The sequence below is a fragment of the Sander lucioperca genome, chromosome 23, assembly GCF_008315115.2.
Source record: "Sander lucioperca isolate FBNREF2018 chromosome 23, SLUC_FBN_1.2, whole genome shotgun sequence".
In the NCBI taxonomy this organism is placed as follows: domain Eukaryota; kingdom Metazoa; phylum Chordata; class Actinopteri; order Perciformes; family Percidae; genus Sander; species Sander lucioperca.
In genome coordinates this window covers 17,664,999-17,680,297 of record NC_050195.1, presented here as the reverse complement: position 1 = coordinate 17,680,297, position 15,299 = coordinate 17,664,999, and the positions used below count along the sequence as shown (strand labels likewise).

At 42.1% G+C, this 15,299-nt stretch overlaps 1 protein-coding gene across 1 annotated transcript; it reads left to right on the top strand.

Annotated features, from left to right (window-relative positions):
• Positions 1-3,482: 3,482 nt before the first annotated feature.
• Positions 3,483-4,991, top strand: LOC116064838 (gamma-crystallin M3-like). The gene is made up of 2 exons (XM_031320129.2): positions 3,483-3,780; positions 4,704-4,991. The coding sequence occupies exons 1-2, from the start codon at positions 3,505-3,507 to the stop codon at positions 4,974-4,976; spliced, it is 549 nt and encodes a 182-aa protein (XP_031175989.1). The 5' UTR covers positions 3,483-3,504; the 3' UTR covers positions 4,977-4,991.
• The last annotated feature ends 10,308 nt before the right edge of the window (positions 4,992-15,299 follow it).

The window sequence follows — 15,299 nt, the reverse complement described above, 5'->3', positions numbered from 1 at the left end:
ATGTAGTAATCGAAAATGTAATCCAAGTGACTTTACATTACCTACAAAACGTATTGGCTGTTGCAAATTAGTTGTGTATAAACTTCATTTCTAGGACAGGGTTGACACTTTGGTCCATGACAAGGAATGTAGAAAACTAATGTTTGCGTTTCCATGGAATTTGCTGATTCATGGTCTCAACAGGATGAATTGAAATTTGTTGTTGTTGACCCCTTTACTTTTCCATAGCATTTCTGGCCTGATCTTCCACATTTACACAGTATTCACAATTTAAAAAATATAAATATATGTAAATATAAAAATTAATGACTGACGCATTGACAGTCATGCTCACCAGAGGATGAACCTTACAGAGGAACCTTTGCTACGGTGGCCGACAGGGGCAGGCGCCCTGCAACTTAAGAAAACACACACAAATAGACAAAACACAAGCAAATTAAGAAAACAACTTCATTAATTTGACAACAAATGTGCAGCATTCAGCAAACGCACTGCAAATATCACAACACAACCAAATAGATAAACACACTGCAAATATGAAACGATGCAAAAAGAAAAGCACGCAAACCCCGAAAAAAGAAGCGATGCAAAAAGAAAAACAACTTCATTAATTTGACAACACATGCGCAGCATTCAGCAAACGCACTGCAAATATCACAACACAACCAAATACATAAACGCACTGCAAATATCACAACACAACCAAATAGATAATAGATGCCGCGCATGTGTTGTCAAATTAATGAAGTTGTTTTTCTTTTTGCATCGTTTTTTATTTGCAGCGCGTTTATCTATTTGGTTGTGTTGTGTGTATTTGCAGTGCGTTTGCTGAATGCTGCACATGTGTTGTCAAATTAATGAAGTTGTTTTCTTAATTTGCTTGTGTTTTGTCTATTTGCGTGTGTTTTCTTAAGTTGCAGGGCGTCTGCCCCTGTCGGCCACCGTACTTTGCCCTATTACTGCCTGCAGGGCTTTATTTGTTGTCTTGTTCCTCTGACCACACCTCTGATCAGATGCAGTAGGGCCTGCACCATTTCGTCCAAATGAACAGTGTTGTAATATTGTACCGGTACCAAAGTAGCCTTCAGGCGGAGCATTTAACACCTTTTTATGGCACAGCATTCATTCCCTGGCAGGGCCCTTGCCCATTGGATCATGTTCCTTGTATGCTGCCTTTGCAGTTACTTGCTTTGAAGAGCAACTGATATATGGAATCATCTTCCATACTTCTCATGCCTAATAACCTTGCTGGGAGGTGGGAGCTCTAAAAACATCCCTGCTAAATGGCACACCGAGGAATCTGGGCGGATTCTGAAGATTGAGAGTCTGTCTGTGGATGGATGGATGGATGGATGGATGGATGGATGGAAAGATGGCAGGGGAGCAGAGGAAGGAGGCAGACTAAAAGCACCTGGATATTTTCCAGATGTCATTGTCCGCTAAAGCTAAAAGTAACACCTCTGTTAGCAGATGGGACTGCAGCGGCGGTAATCAGTCTGCCTACAGTGGAGGATATATCCATTTACATTATGCATGTTCTCAGATGCTGTAATGTAAAAGTATTTAGGTCAAACATTGCACACAACAAGCAAATGTTAGAGAAAGGTGGAAAAGATAAAGTCAAAGGTATGAATGGTTTCTATTTTCTCTCTCATTAATCAGTTCATGACCTCCAATTTATCTGGTGACCCTTGGCATGCTGGGAACCACTGGACTCAACTTCCTACCTCCTAACATCTGCTTCAGCATCAACTTTCTGATCGGGTTACATGTAACGCTGTATCAGTCACTGGAGACCTTCTACTGCAGAACCACCACTTGTATTTTGATAAACAACAGCATACATTTTGCTGATAATACTTTTCTACTTTTACCTAAGTAGGACTTTGAATGTAATGGAGTCTTTTTACATTGTTGTATTGGTACTTTTACTGAGTAAAGGTGGTCAGCACAAAAAACAACAGCTCTGAATTTCATTACTCTGAAACACAAAGGTATCACACTGCTTCAACTTATAGCACAAAACGCAGCTCTCATTCCATTTGAAGAACTGCTTCACAATCAATCAATCAATCAACACCTATTTATATAGCACTTTACAGCAACCAGCAGGTATCCAAAGTGCTTTCCATCAGGAACTAAGAATAAAACAACATATCATACAATAAAAAGAATGAAACGTAGAAAACAGTAAAATCAGAAAAGGTTACATAGAAACTGGAGGAGGAGAGGGAAATTGTCACACCACTACTACGTATTAAAAGCCATTCTAAACAAATAGGTTTAGAGTTTGGATCTAAAAAGAGCTACATCTGTAATAGTGCGAATATCAGGAGGTAACCTGTTCCAGAGTCTCGGGGCAGCAACTGCAAAAGCCTGGTCACCCCCCCTCCCATTTATACCTTGACTTGGGACTTCTAAAACCAGTAGATTTGAAGACCACAATGACCGGTTGTGCTCAAGCAGGGTTAAAATCTCGGACAAATACTCCGGGGCCAGGCCATTTAAGGCCTTGAAAACAAACAATACGATCTTAAAATCAATTCTAAAACGCACAGGGAGCCAATGTAGGGTGTAGAGAACGGGAGTGATGTGTGCACAGCTAGATGTATTTGTTAAAAAGCGAGCAGCAGCATTTTGCACAAGTTGAAGTCGTGAGATGGAGGTTTGATTCAAACCAACACAAAGAGCGTTACAGTAATCCAACCTTGAACAGACAAAAGCATGAATCGCCTTTTCTAGAGTGAAGTACACGATAGGCTCATAGAATCTTCTTTCCTATACCTGCAACTCAAATCATTGTCATTACACACATAAGGCCTCAAAACAACCATCTTAACCATTCACACTAGCAGAAGAAACACCGTAATACTGTAAATACTGCGTAAAACACTGATCAGACAATATCTCTCCCTCTCACAATATTTTCCTTATCACTAGACACACTATGACAAATAAACCCAACCTTTAACTCATACAAGGAACAGTACAAGGTAAACCACAGTCACTACAACGCACCAAATGGGTCTCTGGGTAGACCATTACATTACATCTAGCACTGCCCAACCGTACAACACTTCTGGAAAGGAAACTGTCCCTCATATTGGACTCTTTCCACCACTCTGAGACGTATCATCAATCACACCTGCCATCCACATTACGAAAGTAATACTCATGGCTTTAACTGTCGCCGCCTAAACTGGAGAAGCAGCAAAAAAAAAAGAAACATCTCACTATGGTTAGACCTCTTTATACAACACATGACAATGGAGATACTAACTGCACACACACACGCGCACACACACCTTTGTTAATTGTCCTGTATGTTTTGTTTGGCTGTAACAAAGAGAAACCTGTCGACATGTTACGTTCCCTGTGGGCAAGGCCTATTAGCTTCAATGGTAAGTTGCTGAGTAAGGGGGTTCTCTGTGGTTTGGACGTTTGGACAAGTATAAAAGGAAAGGGTTAAACCAGGTGGGAAGCAACAGCACATCCACAGCCAACATGAGCAACAGCAGCTTCAACATGAGGGGCAAGATCATCTTCTACGAGGACAGGAACTTCCAGGGTCGCTCCTATGAGTGCATGAGCGACTGCTATGACATGTCCTCCTACCTGAGCAGGTGCCACTCCTGCAGGGTGGAGAGCGGCTGCTTCATGGTCTACGACAAGCCCAACTACATGGGAAACCAGTACTTCATGAGGAGGGGCGAGTACTCTGACTACATGAGCATGATGGGAATGAGTGACTGCATCAGGTCCTGCCGCATGGTCCCCATGGTAGGTATACAATCACAGTAGGGTTGGGCGGTAATACGGTAATACGGTATACCGCGGGGGTCTTAAAAATAGCAACGGTTTCAATACAGTTTCAATACCGTCATTAAAAAAAATGCAATGCACTTATATAGGAGACAAGGATTAAATATTAAATATAATTTATGTAATTATGTGTGGTTGTCATCACGTGACAGTGTGGAGGAGAAAGTAGTTTATTTTGTAAGTTGTTATGTTATTATTGTTCCAGTATTAGTGTTTGGTATTCAGTTTCTGAACGGTGCACAAGCCAACAGTTTGGTGACGCCGTCTGAGCCTTACGTCATCATTTTTAAGTAATCACGGTAATACTGTATACAGTGGTAAAACAGGGAGGAGGTTTGACGGTACCAAAATTTGGATACCGCCAAGCCCTAAATCACACTATCGTTCTACTACGGGTGACATCACACACAAAAGCTACTCCACCAGGGGCAGCTCTACTGATTTTGTACCTCCTAGAGTTGAGAGGAATTTAGGTAAGGAGTCCTTTTTGTATGTAGCAACAAGCCTGTGGAACAGGTTGCCAGGAAATCTATAGATGGTCAGAAATTTAGGAGGTTTTAAGCAGGCACTGAAAAAATGGCTCAGATGCCAATCTTAGTATGTTTTTTTTGTTACTGTATTGTCTTGATGGATCTTTTTAATATATGTATGGATGTGATGATTGAATCTTGATCTGTTGCCACTTGCTCTGCAATGGAAATAAGCCCCAGGGCTTTATTGTGTTATCCTGACTTTGTTTAGTTTTTTTAATATATGGTGCAAAGCTGTATCGTATCTTATAACGAAAGGGTCAAATAAAATCAATCAATCAATCAATCAATCAATCAATGAAAACCTGACACTATAACATCCATTTGTTTTTATTCCCTTCAATAAAACAGCACAGAGGCCAGTTCAGGATGAGGATCTACGAGAGGGAGAACTTCGGGGGCCAGATGCACGAGCTTATGCACGACTGCGACAACGTCATGGACCACCACCGCATGTCCGACTGCATGTCCTGCCACGTGATGGAAGGCCACTGGATGATGTACGAGCAGGCCCGGTACAGAGGCAGGATGATGTACATGAGGCCCGGAGAGTACAGGAGCTTCAGGGAGATGGGCATGAACGGCATGAGGTTCATGAGCATGAGGCGCGTCATGGACTACTAAATATTCACCCAGTGTTTAAAATGCCAATAAATAAAGTAATTGATGCACTAAACACAAAGAAAAGGAATAAGAATTGTCTTCTTTGTAAATGTACAAGTTACATTAAAAAAAAAACAACTGTAAAATGGGGCGTGGGGGATCTCTCCCATGTAGTGAAAATAGGACAAGAGGTCATAAATCCCAAACTATTTTGTTTTTAATTAAAGAAAAATCTATACAAATGTATAAACATCTATACAAATGTATACACATGTAATAACAACATAACACATGTCACACATGGCATTTAAGACCCTTAGAAAGGTATAATGTGCAATTTTAGTTCAGACCATCCCATAAAACGTTTTCAAACAATCAATTGAAAGTGAAAGCACCATACATTGTTAGTTCTGAGGGCCATCCTTCTTTTCTTCACAAACTCACAAATCACGTGTTTTGACTCCATAAATGGGTTAGACCCTAATGTTCACAGCCCAGACTAGCAGCTAGCTTCTACACATCTAAGTAGCCTGTATGAGATGTGTATATACAGTATCTCACAAAAGTGAGTACACCCCTCACATTTTAGGAAATATTTCATTATATCTTTGAATGGGACAACACTGAAGAAATTACACTTTGCTACAATGTAAAGTATTAAGTGTACAGCTTGTATAACAGTGTAAATGTGCTGTCCCCTCAAAATCACTCAACACACAGCCATTAATGTCTAAACCACTGGCAACAAAAGTGAGTACACCCCTATGTTAAATTCCCATAGAGGCAGGCAGATTTTTATTTTTAAAGGCCAGTTATTTCATGGATCCAGGATACTATGCATCCTGATAAAGTTCCCTTGGCCTTTGGAATTAAAATAGCCCCACATCATCACATACCCTTCACCATACCTAGAATGCCCAGGTCTGGTGTAGTGGTTCTGGGCGCGATTATTTTTCTTCCTTTCGGTTTTCGTTAGTCAAAGTTTTTTTATTTTTTTATTCAGTAACGGATAGGATTTGTAATGTAGCGAAATACAATCCTTCACTCAAAAACATAATCAAGTACCTTTTAAAATACCGATTTTTAAAAACTACTTGAAAAATACAAAATACACAACAAAACTACTCAATACAGTAACGTGAGTAAATGTATTTTGTTACTTTCCACCTGTGCACACACACACATACACAGTGGAGCTGCCCCCTCTTTGTTTTTTTTGTTTTGTTTTTTTGTTGTCTTATTTTCTGTCTTTCTGTTTAAAAAAAATAAAATTATTTCTATTTTTATTTGTTTTTTTCTCTTCCCTGTTGTGTGATGTGTTCCCCATGTTGCCCCTTGGTGTTTCTATTGAATGTTGCAGTTTTTTTCGATTGCTAGACGACAGTGGGCTCAACTGGAGCAACATGTGCAAAACTCTAACCACAGTCTGCACAGCAGCAGTCCATGTGGACCAAACTCTAGTTTGTTTTTCATAGCTTGAACACAGTTTTCAAAACTCTACACACTTATCCCATGACTTTAACCACAACCTGCACAACACTGTGGATCAACAGCACTTTGTTCACACACTGCTGTCACAACTGTTAACCACACATTCAAAACAGTAAGGATTTCAGTCCGGTGCATTTCAAACACTGCTGACTGCAATGGTTTCTTGTTTTAGAATTGTTAGTGAACACATGCTGTATATACAATATATAGGGAAAGCTCCGAAAGATTTTTTTTGGAAATAAAGAAACACCAAATAAGAATTAATCAGTTATACACTATACTGTTTGAGAGAAACAGTGAACAGGTGAAAGAGCAAAGATACCATGTCCAGGTATGATGTTTGAGGTTACAGAAGTACAAACGTGAAAAACACTACCTTTACTATAGTAAAACTGCGTTCTTACTGTTTTTCAGAAAGTAATGAAGGTGGAAGCAATGGGAACCCCACATTCATTTGTATTTAGAGATGATGCAGGTGCATGGTAAGAGAGGACATTCAGTGTTCTTTATTACCCACCTTTAGTGTTGGGTAATAAAGTCACTCTAAAGATGAAAAGTTGCTATGTTCTGTCTTGTGTCGGAGTGGTTTTCCTCTCAGTGTGTTCTGAGTGACAGTGTGTGTGTTGTCTCAGTGAGGATTGTTCTGAGTGTCTGGCTGCTCTGAGCCTGTTCTGAGACGTGTGTGAAGAGTTGTGTTGCTGTGAATGAGTTTTGCAGGTGATGTGAACTGTTTAGCTCAGGTGACTGTTGGTAGTGCAAACTGTAGTTAGAGTTTTGCACATGTGGCTTCAGTTGTGCCCACTGTCATTTAGCAATCCAAAAAACTGTAATATGGAAAGAAGAAAAAAAAAAGTAGTACGATAAAGAATGTAATGTAATAACTTGACACTAAGAAAAGTACTACAATAAAGTATATATATATATGTGGTCAGTCAGCCTTCTAATTGGGTTAGGGGATTAGATTGTCACTTCCTGTGGCGGTGTGCGTTGGCCAGCTGCTGCAGCCCAGCACTCTCACACACCCCTCAGGTTCTCAGTGCCAGGGCTGTCGGCTGGGTGAATGCTCTGCACTGGAAATGGAGTGGGTCGTAGACCAGCACCACCCACAAAGTTATAGAATTATTATGAGTCATATTTCTATAATTATTATAGTTAGTGGAGGTAGATGGCCGCCCACCAAAAGCCCGGTTCTGTCAAGGTTAAAGGAAATTTATCCTCACCGCTGTCCCACTGAGTAAACTGTTGGCTCTCTGTATTTTATAGAGTGTGGTATAGCCCTGCTCCGTGTCTATAAAGTGACACTATGAATCAAATGGAATTAAATTGAATCGTCATTTAAAAAGACTGTAAGCAGGCATTCTCCACTCAGTGTTTGGCACCTAACCATGTCACCAGTGTTTGTCTTCTGAATGTGTAGAAAAATGTCTAGATGTGTATTGATATTTGTAAATGGGTAGAGCAATAGATGTATGAATGAGAGGGATTCATATTTAAAGTGAAATTTGTAACAGTAAATTAAAGTGTGCAACAAAAAAACAATGAGTTTTGCAGGTGATGTGAACTGTTTAGCTCAGGTGACTGTTGGTAGTGCAGACTGTAGTTAGAGTTTTGCACATGTGGCTTCAGTTGTGACTACTGTTGTTTAGCAATCGACAAAAAGCTGTAAGAAGAAAGGAACAAGTCAGTATTTCCAAATGGTGATATAGCACTGACTATGTACAATGCCACGGGGGCCTTTTTTTTTTTTTTTTTAAAACTGGGACCTGTTATAAATAGACTGTGTTCCACAATGCTCCAAAACAGACTGAATTACCTGTCTCTCATGTCTGCTGTGCAAATTGGATTTTACTGGCCTGATTAAGGACTTCTCTGCCAGAACAACTATGGAATATGGTGAAAGAAAGAGGGTGGTGCAATGACAAAGCAAGGACAGGCTTTTCTTTGTACACTGATACTGAGTGGCCATGAGGATGGATGTGCATGTGACCGGCTCAGCTGGTGAGCAGCTAACAGCCTCACTATGGTAAGGACAGTTATTGAAGGTCTGTTAGCATGTACAGACATTAATCAGATGAGCTCGAGGCAAGAAAGGGAAGACAGGGGGATGGAGAAGCTGTTGCCATGACATTCTAAAGCAATTTCATTTTCCTTCAGCAATACCAATGCCTCTTTCTGAGTTTAAGGTAACAGCTTCTCTGCCATTTACAGGGAGCCAGCAGTTCTTCCTTTGATTTCATTGATCAGCTAATTACAATGACAGAGAGAGATACAGAGGTGGTTAGTCCACAGCAGAATAGTTCAGCAGCTATTAACCACGGCTCTGTCATCTGAAATGTTATCTATCTGGCCCGGAAAGTGCCGGCACAGTGCGTTCCTTTTGAACCCGAAATCAATTAACCAAAAGTGAGAATATCCAGCAGCAAGGTTTTGTTCTGCTTCCCACAGAGACAAAGCCGTGTAGGAGGCTGATAAGAGGAAGGCCCTGAGGCCAGCTACTACTCTGATCATGTGTTCTCTCATCCCAGCTTTCCTTTTCACTTTATCAAAGAATTTTGGAATGCAAAATAATGCACTAGGCAGAGATGTGCCACACAGAGCCATGAGTCAGCAAGTTCCCTGCCAAAACCCTACAGCTGATCGCAGTGGTCGATTGCTCCTCATGAAGTCACAACGCTCGATAGCTATGAAAACCTGCAGGTTTTGGGCCATGATGGCATGCAGTGAGAAAGATGCAAATCGAGGTGTAGTCGAGGCAGAGCAGCCGGAGGATAAGAGGGAAAACAGAGGTGGGGTGACAGAGGCACCATTCTCCCTATTATAAGTCAGTCATATTGATTTTGAAGCTGTTATTTTAATGTCAAATAGTTACATAATGATTTAACTCAGTGATTGTGTTTGTATGGCTAGGTGACTCTGAAACCCTCTAAATGTTTACATGCGGGTTAGCAACCAAATTGCTCTCAAAGGACTACCATGTTAGAACCAAGGCCAGCATACTTCTTCCTGCCTCTTGGCAGACTGGAACATGAGGAATATCTGTGCTGTAATCCGACCGATGAAGTGGGAAATGGCCACTAAAAACACAAGAAGCATAAAAACATGTGCCGGGCGAGGCTATATGAAAATACTGTATAGGAGCATAGTGTTGTAAATATGTAGCGTATGTAGCAGTTAAGTAAACGGACTGCTGCTGTCATTTACAGAATTTAGCTGTCGTCATGTTTGAACTTTAATAGAGAGATGACACACAGTGAGAAAAGCTACATCTGTTTACGGTTAATAAACAGCAGCTTCTATCTGAATGGACAAAGCAGCTTACAACGTGGCTCTCAGTCACCGACAGGAGGAGACGGGGATCGAACCGTCAACCTTGTGAAAGGTAAAGGGACCCACTCTACCTGCTGAGCCACAGCCATCTCATTTCCCACTCTCTGTCTCTGTCTGTCTCTCTGTCTCTCTGTCTCTGTTTCTCTCTCTCTCTCTCTTTGTCTCTGTCTCTGTCTCTGTCTCTCTCTGTCTCTTGGTCTCTGTCTCAGTCTCTGTCTCTCTGTCTCTGGGTGTCTTTGTCTCTGTCTCTCTGTCTCTCTGTCTCTGGGTGTCTCTGCCTCTCTGTCTCTGTGTCTCTCAGTGTCTCTCTGGCTCTGTCTCTCTCTCTCTCTCTCTCTCTCTCTCTCTCTATCTTTGTCTCTGGGTGTCTCTGTCTCTCTGTCTTTGTGTCTCTCTGTCTCTGTCTCTGGGTGTCTCTGTCTCTCAGTGTCTCTCTGTCTCTGGGTGTCTTTGTCTCTGTCCCTGTGTCTCTCTGTCTCTGGGTGTCTCTGTCTCTCTGTCTTTGTGTCTCTCAGTGTCTCTCTGTCGCTGTCTATCTGTCTCTGTGATGGACAGGGATGTGTTAGCAGCAGATGGCGTCCAGGAGGCACAAGCAGCTCCTGATGGGACAGATGGACAGACTGGTCCCATTAACGCCAGGCGCCTCGCTCAGTCTCCTGCATGGACATTAAGCACACAGGTGGAGACAGGAGAGGAAAGACAGGAATCACAGATGATGGAGGAAGAGGAAGAGTCATTAGATGAAGCTGTAATGACTCCAAAGGGAAGCTGATTCGTGGCAGGAGCCAAATGTGAGACAGCAAGGATGACATGTGAGTAATGAGACTGCTAATCGGGGAGGGGAGGGGACTAAAGGTGTATTGAGTCATCAACTTCAGTTGTCTCTATTGGAAAGCTAAATAAATGAGAACGTGGAGGGCATTGGTATCACGGTCCAGAGAAAAGGCCTGCAGTCTGACAGGAGATTGATTCAGTGTCAGACAGGTTATGAAAGGGCATTGCATTCACCAAAGAAAAGAAATCTGGCCCTTATCTAATAATGATGACTCACTAGCACTTCATTAGGAGAATCTTTTGCGAGCCGTCAGATTCATCCGCTTTTTGCAAATGCAACTTTAACTTTGGAAAGCAAATGTGCCATTCGTACAGCAGTATACCGTGTTGATCTGTACCCAACATGTCAAGCCCCTTGAGGGTTTCCGCTAGAGATGGTCTGATACCATTTTTTGCTTCCCGATACCGATTCTGATATCTGAACTTGCGTATCGGCCGATACCGAGTACCGATCCGATACCAGTGTGTCATATATTTTATTATGTTTTAACAACTGTATACTACTATCCCTGTATGGATGTGATATGATTTCTATCTTTGTTGTCGGCCTGGCTCAGGTTAAACTCTTTGTGAAACATGAACAAACACAAACAATGAACGCCCCAGAACTTTCTTTTATTATGCAGTTTGACAGTCAGTTATAACGGAAAAAGAACATAAATAAACTACTTTAACGTAGATTTTCTTTAGGGCTTTATTACGTGGTATCGGATCGGTGCATAAAAACTCCAGTACTTCCCGATACCGATACCAGCGTTTTAGGCAGTATCGGAGCCGATACCAATACTGGTATCGGTATCGGAACATCTCTAGTTTCCTTTGCATGTAACACTGAAAAATATACAATATTGTATTTGGGCCCAAAGAATGAATGTCATTGTGAGGAGTGATAAACATAAATACACTGAAAAGGTGGTCAGAATCAGTATCTGCTTTTCTGCCAAGTAGGTTTTCAAGGAATTAGCTTCAAGTGAACTGCTGCTTGAGCAGATAATCCATGTTTGCTTACGTATAATGACAGAAAGTACAGCAGACTGATTGCAGATGCTGCAGCAGAGTGAAAGTCACGGCCAGAGCCAAGGCCTCCACCGAGCTGTACATGAGCAGCATTGTTCTCCACATACTGATTAGACCTTTAGTGACTTCCATTTCCTGAATCATTGTTTTCTTCCAGAGAGAGAGAGTTGTTTATTTGTCTTGACCTTGTGCAACTTTCAGCTCACAGCGTCCTTCGTGTCTGCCACTGTGAAATCAAATGTCTGTTCAGAGAGCCAGGATTATGAATGTTAAGCACATGTGCTTATATTGATTTGAGATGAAATGGACCACATGGGCCCTTGAATCCAAAAGATTTCCATTGCTCCTCTGATGTGGTTCATTTGTACCTTTTTATCATTCATCTGTAAAATAACATTGTATTCAATAAAGTACTTACTGAGACCTGGGGAAGTGGTGAAATGCATAATAAGAAGTCAGACAGTCTGCAATATTTGGAAAGATATTCTGGTTCTGGATATGGTGTTGGCTTCTTGACCAACCCGACTGTGGTAGAAGCTGCTGCGCCACATATGAAAAGCACTGGCTAACTGTAGGCCCAGTTTGTGCCTTTCACACACGCTGGTTGCATTTGCATTAGCATGCCTGATAAGTGCCGCTGGAAAAACAACATTGTACCCTAATGACATATATTCCTCTGCAGTGGCAGTAAACACAACAGGCCTGCTGATAATTGCTATATCCAGAGATTTAATGATATTTAGGGATGACGAAAAGTAAATCAAGATAGCATGGCATGGCTATGTACTGACACCCCCATCCCCCCCCCCCCGAAAAAACCGATGTGAGATTACACATGGCAAACAAATGAAAGCATGGGTGACATAGATATAGTGCACCACACGCTTGTAAATCTAGTTCGGGCACAGCCCAATGGAAGGAGAGCCCAGGGCAGACCCAGAGCACTTTGGAGGCTGATACCCACCATCTGGCCTGGGAATGCCTTGGCATCCCTCATAGACAGTTTAGGGACATGGGTTCTACACCAAAATAACATTTATTTTTCAACAACAGACTTAAAAAATTATAGTGGCTTCACTTGATTGTGGAGGTATTCGACACCCCCGGATGCAGCTCTGTTGTTTATGAGATGGAGAACAGCATGTTCAGTCCTCACAGGTCTGCAGAACATCCAGATGTTATACATTTACCACATTAAAAGGTGCACTAAGCGATGTTGGGTGACGTCTTTTCTTGTTGACGTTCAAAGTATTGTCAAACAAAACGGAGGCTAGCTCGCCCCTCCCTCCTCCTCATCCCGTCCCCTCCCCCTCCCTTCCGCGCACTAACCCTCCAACCCCCACCCCCAAATCCTTCTTGTCGGTTATTGGCTGGAAGACTGTTTGTTATGTTCAGTTGGCGCAGTTTGTTTTTGTTGCCGTTTGTGGAGCCTGGGCTGTCTACAGAGACCACGTTTTTTTTTTTTACAGTGTGTTCAGGGGACACGCAGCTAGCGGATAGTGAGGAGATGTTTGCTGTATGTGACACAAAATGTCTTTTTTTTTTAGCTTAAAAAAATGTGTGACATCGCTTAGAGCACCTTTAAGGCTGGCAACTGCAATATGTGGGTGTAAACATACAGGATTTGGACTCACAAGGCAGCATCAACAGGATGAGAAGTGGCGTGATACTCAGTTTTCGCTGTCACTATCATTCTCTCATATACATGTTACATGATTATTAGCTTCATGCATTTTTGGAGAGCAAAATAATGTAGACACATCCAACTGGATTTAAAGCAGACTTGGATTTTACAGTAACTGCAAGAGAGAGCTGGACTTCATTCTCACCAAATACTGTAGGTGTGTGGATTATCTCTGCAAACATGGACTTTGCTCTGTTTGCACTATTGAAGTCCTGTCTCAGTTAAGACAAACTCTTCTGCTAAACATGCCATGGCTTTGTTTTGGGACAAAGCCATGATAAGTCACACTCTATATATATTTGGTCCACTAAGAAGACACAGTTTGGACTCAGTTGGTATAACATTTCCTGTGACATTACAATTGCAACATAGCTGCAACATTCAGATAATACATGCACGTGCTGCCATGCTGGGTTTTAAACAACAGTGTGAAGTTGACAACATGCAAACTGTACCTTTGCTTTGATTCTCTGTAGTTTTATGCAGTTCTTATCTGAGGAACAGGTTTGATATAAACCCACTGGAGGGTCAGTCAACAACATGAGTGCATTTTCTGTCATTAAATGTGTCCACACTTATACACATTCATTCTTACCATGTATTCAGTTTTACTCACATTGGAACTTTTGGGGTTATGCGGTGAGAGAAAACTATTTCCTATGGAGCGCCGGTCAGAATAAGAACGGGAGCAATTAGAAAACGCTAAGCTAAATAATTGTTAACTCGATATCTAGAAAACTGATATAATGTGTTTATTTCCAACAACGTAATATTTCCACCTTTTGGCTTTTCACATCTTTTTTCCCAAATGCTGACATCATCATCATCCTAAAAGGAAGCAGAGAAGACTGCCCAACAGCGAATCAGCTGGGGAAAGTTCCTGACTGACCTATGCTCCTCAAAGAGCAGAACGGGTTAAGGCTCTGACACACCAACCTGATTATCGGCCGTCGGACAGTCTGGCGAGGTCAGTGACTCGAGTCTGTTCGGTGTGTTCCGTGTCGTCGTCAGTCGGAGGAGCCGTCGGCATCCATTTTGGCCGATTTGACTTGTTGAATCCAGTCGGACTCAATGACCAATCTGATTGGTGGAGTGCTAACCCTTGACTAGCCGACAACGCCAGTATCTTCTTGTTACTAGCCATCGTATGGCAACAACAATCCTTCTTGACTACTATCAATCCTCTCTGATGAAAACAATGACTGACGACAGCGTGTTCTGTGTTTACTAGGTCTAGAGAGATGTTCCATCATTTCCGGTTTTCATTTTTTGGGCGAAACAATGCAGATTAGCGCCGCCTGCTGTTATCGAGATGTATTACGTCTCGCGCACGGGCAGAATGTACGCTCAAGTCGGCATCGCTTCGGTGTGTTCCGAGGCACTTTTTTGAGAGACGGGAGCCGACTGATCAGTCCCACTGCCTTTTCTGCCGACGGTTGCCCGTCGGGTTGGCGTGTCAGAGCCTTTACAGGACATTGGTTTGGCTGAAGGTAAAGGTAAAGCTGCACTAATCTGTATTCGTAGTCATGCTAGCAGCATGGCTCTGTAGGGATGGCGGTGTTGCTCGGTTGGCCCGCCAGACTGAAATATCTCAACAACTACTGGACACATTCAGTGTTGTCCAGACATTCATGTTCCCCATAGGATGAATCTATAGCTTATTTTTAGTGATCCCCCACTTTCCCTCTAGCGCCACTAGCAGGTTGAAGCTTTTGTTTTTTTAGTGACATGTCACAATTAATCATTCTTGTTCCCCAGAGGATGAATCCTAATGACTTTGCGATCCCCTTGAATAGTCTTGGATAGATTGCCATGCCCTGTACACTCATCCATGCTGCCCCAAGGATTTGTCAATTGTGATAATGTTGGTGAGCCCATAACCTTTTCTTTAGCACCACCATCCAACACTTTGGTTTACGACCAAATACTTGGCACTCCTTTCAGCCTCAGCTGCTGTTAGTGTTGACTGCTATTTACTATTGCTATTAATT

Excerpts from the sequence above, each read along its gene's own strand:
- LOC116064838 (XM_031320129.2), top strand. The coding sequence starts at position 3,505 with ATGAGCAACAGCAGCTTCAACATGAGGGGCAAGATCATCTTCTACGAG. Across the intron at positions 3,781-4,703 it reads CCTGCCGCATGGTCCCCATG|CACAGAGGCCAGTTCAGGAT; the intron begins GTAGGTATACAA and ends TCAATAAAACAG.